The sequence below is a fragment of the Diaphorina citri genome, unplaced genomic scaffold (genome assembly GCF_000475195.1).
Source record: "Diaphorina citri unplaced genomic scaffold, Diaci psyllid genome assembly version 1.1 scaffold19820, whole genome shotgun sequence".
Taxonomy (NCBI): Eukaryota; Metazoa; Arthropoda; class Insecta; order Hemiptera; family Psyllidae; genus Diaphorina; species Diaphorina citri.
The window spans coordinates 1-931 of record NW_007397172.1 but is presented as its reverse complement, the minus strand read 5'-3'; the positions used below and the strand labels follow the sequence as shown (position 1 = coordinate 931).

The following is a 931-nucleotide window of genomic DNA, read 5'->3' as shown; positions in this document are numbered from 1 at the left end:
GGTGAGGATGTTGAAGACAGCATTGCCTGGTGAGAATGAGGAGGGACAAGACAGTGCCAAAAGGTAAGAATAGGTCATTGCCGTCCTTGAAGTTATGCAAAAGCGGTACCAAGGTACAATCTTTTTAAAACTTTAAAAAAAAAGCCTGTAGAGCTGGGAAAATACCTAGCTACTAACTACTCAATCCATAATTCAGTTAGTCTAATCTAAAAAAAAGACATAGGTGCCTAGTGATTCAGCAAATTGTAAAACTGTCTTGTGAAATGTGTATCTATGGGACCTACAAAATACCAACTGGCTCAAACATCTAGTATAAAAAATTTCCTTCACCTTGCTAACGAGTGTTGGACAGAGATGGTGAGGATGTTGAAGACAGCATTGCCTGGTGAGAATGAGGAGGGACAAGACAGTGCCAAAAGGTAAGAATAGGTCATTGCCGGCCTTGAAGTTATGCAAAAGCAGTATTTTCTTCTTTTACCAAGTAAGTACACCAAGATCTAGAAAGTATTTTAAATTTCATCACTTATGTTTGTTTTGTCTTTTCCAGTTCATTCATAGAACAGTACTTCTACACAATCATGGACACGGAATTGAAATGTTCCGAGTCAGAGACCGAACCCCCAACCAAGGGCACAGAAAGCTTCCAACAGCTCAGTTGTTACATCACCACGGACGTCAAGTATATGCTACCTGGTCTCAAAAACGTGAGTGTTCTGTGCCTGCAAAATAATAAAAAGCTGGTGTACTTTAATTATTCAGAGAGTAACACAACTAGCACATCTACCTTTTTTTTTTATTCCATTGTTCCATATATTCCATTGTTCCATTTATTCCATTGTTCCATAAAATGTAATGTTATTACCAATCAAATATATAAGACCTTGTTTAAACTGCGAGAGTAAAGGGACTTTTCAGTCCTATGCTGGTAGTA

At 38.0% G+C, this 931-nt stretch overlaps 1 protein-coding gene across 1 annotated transcript; it reads left to right on the top strand.

The window, feature by feature from the left end:
* Nucleotides 1–330: 330 nt before the first annotated feature.
* On the top strand, nucleotides 331–704 carry LOC103523342 (ubiquitin carboxyl-terminal hydrolase 14-like; the record flags this gene model as incomplete). Its single annotated transcript, XM_008488398.2, has 2 exons — nucleotides 331–419; nucleotides 548–704. Coding segments are annotated over exons 1-2 (222 nt in total), but the record flags the coding sequence as incomplete, so codon positions are not given.
* Nucleotides 705–931: the final 227 nt, after the last annotated feature.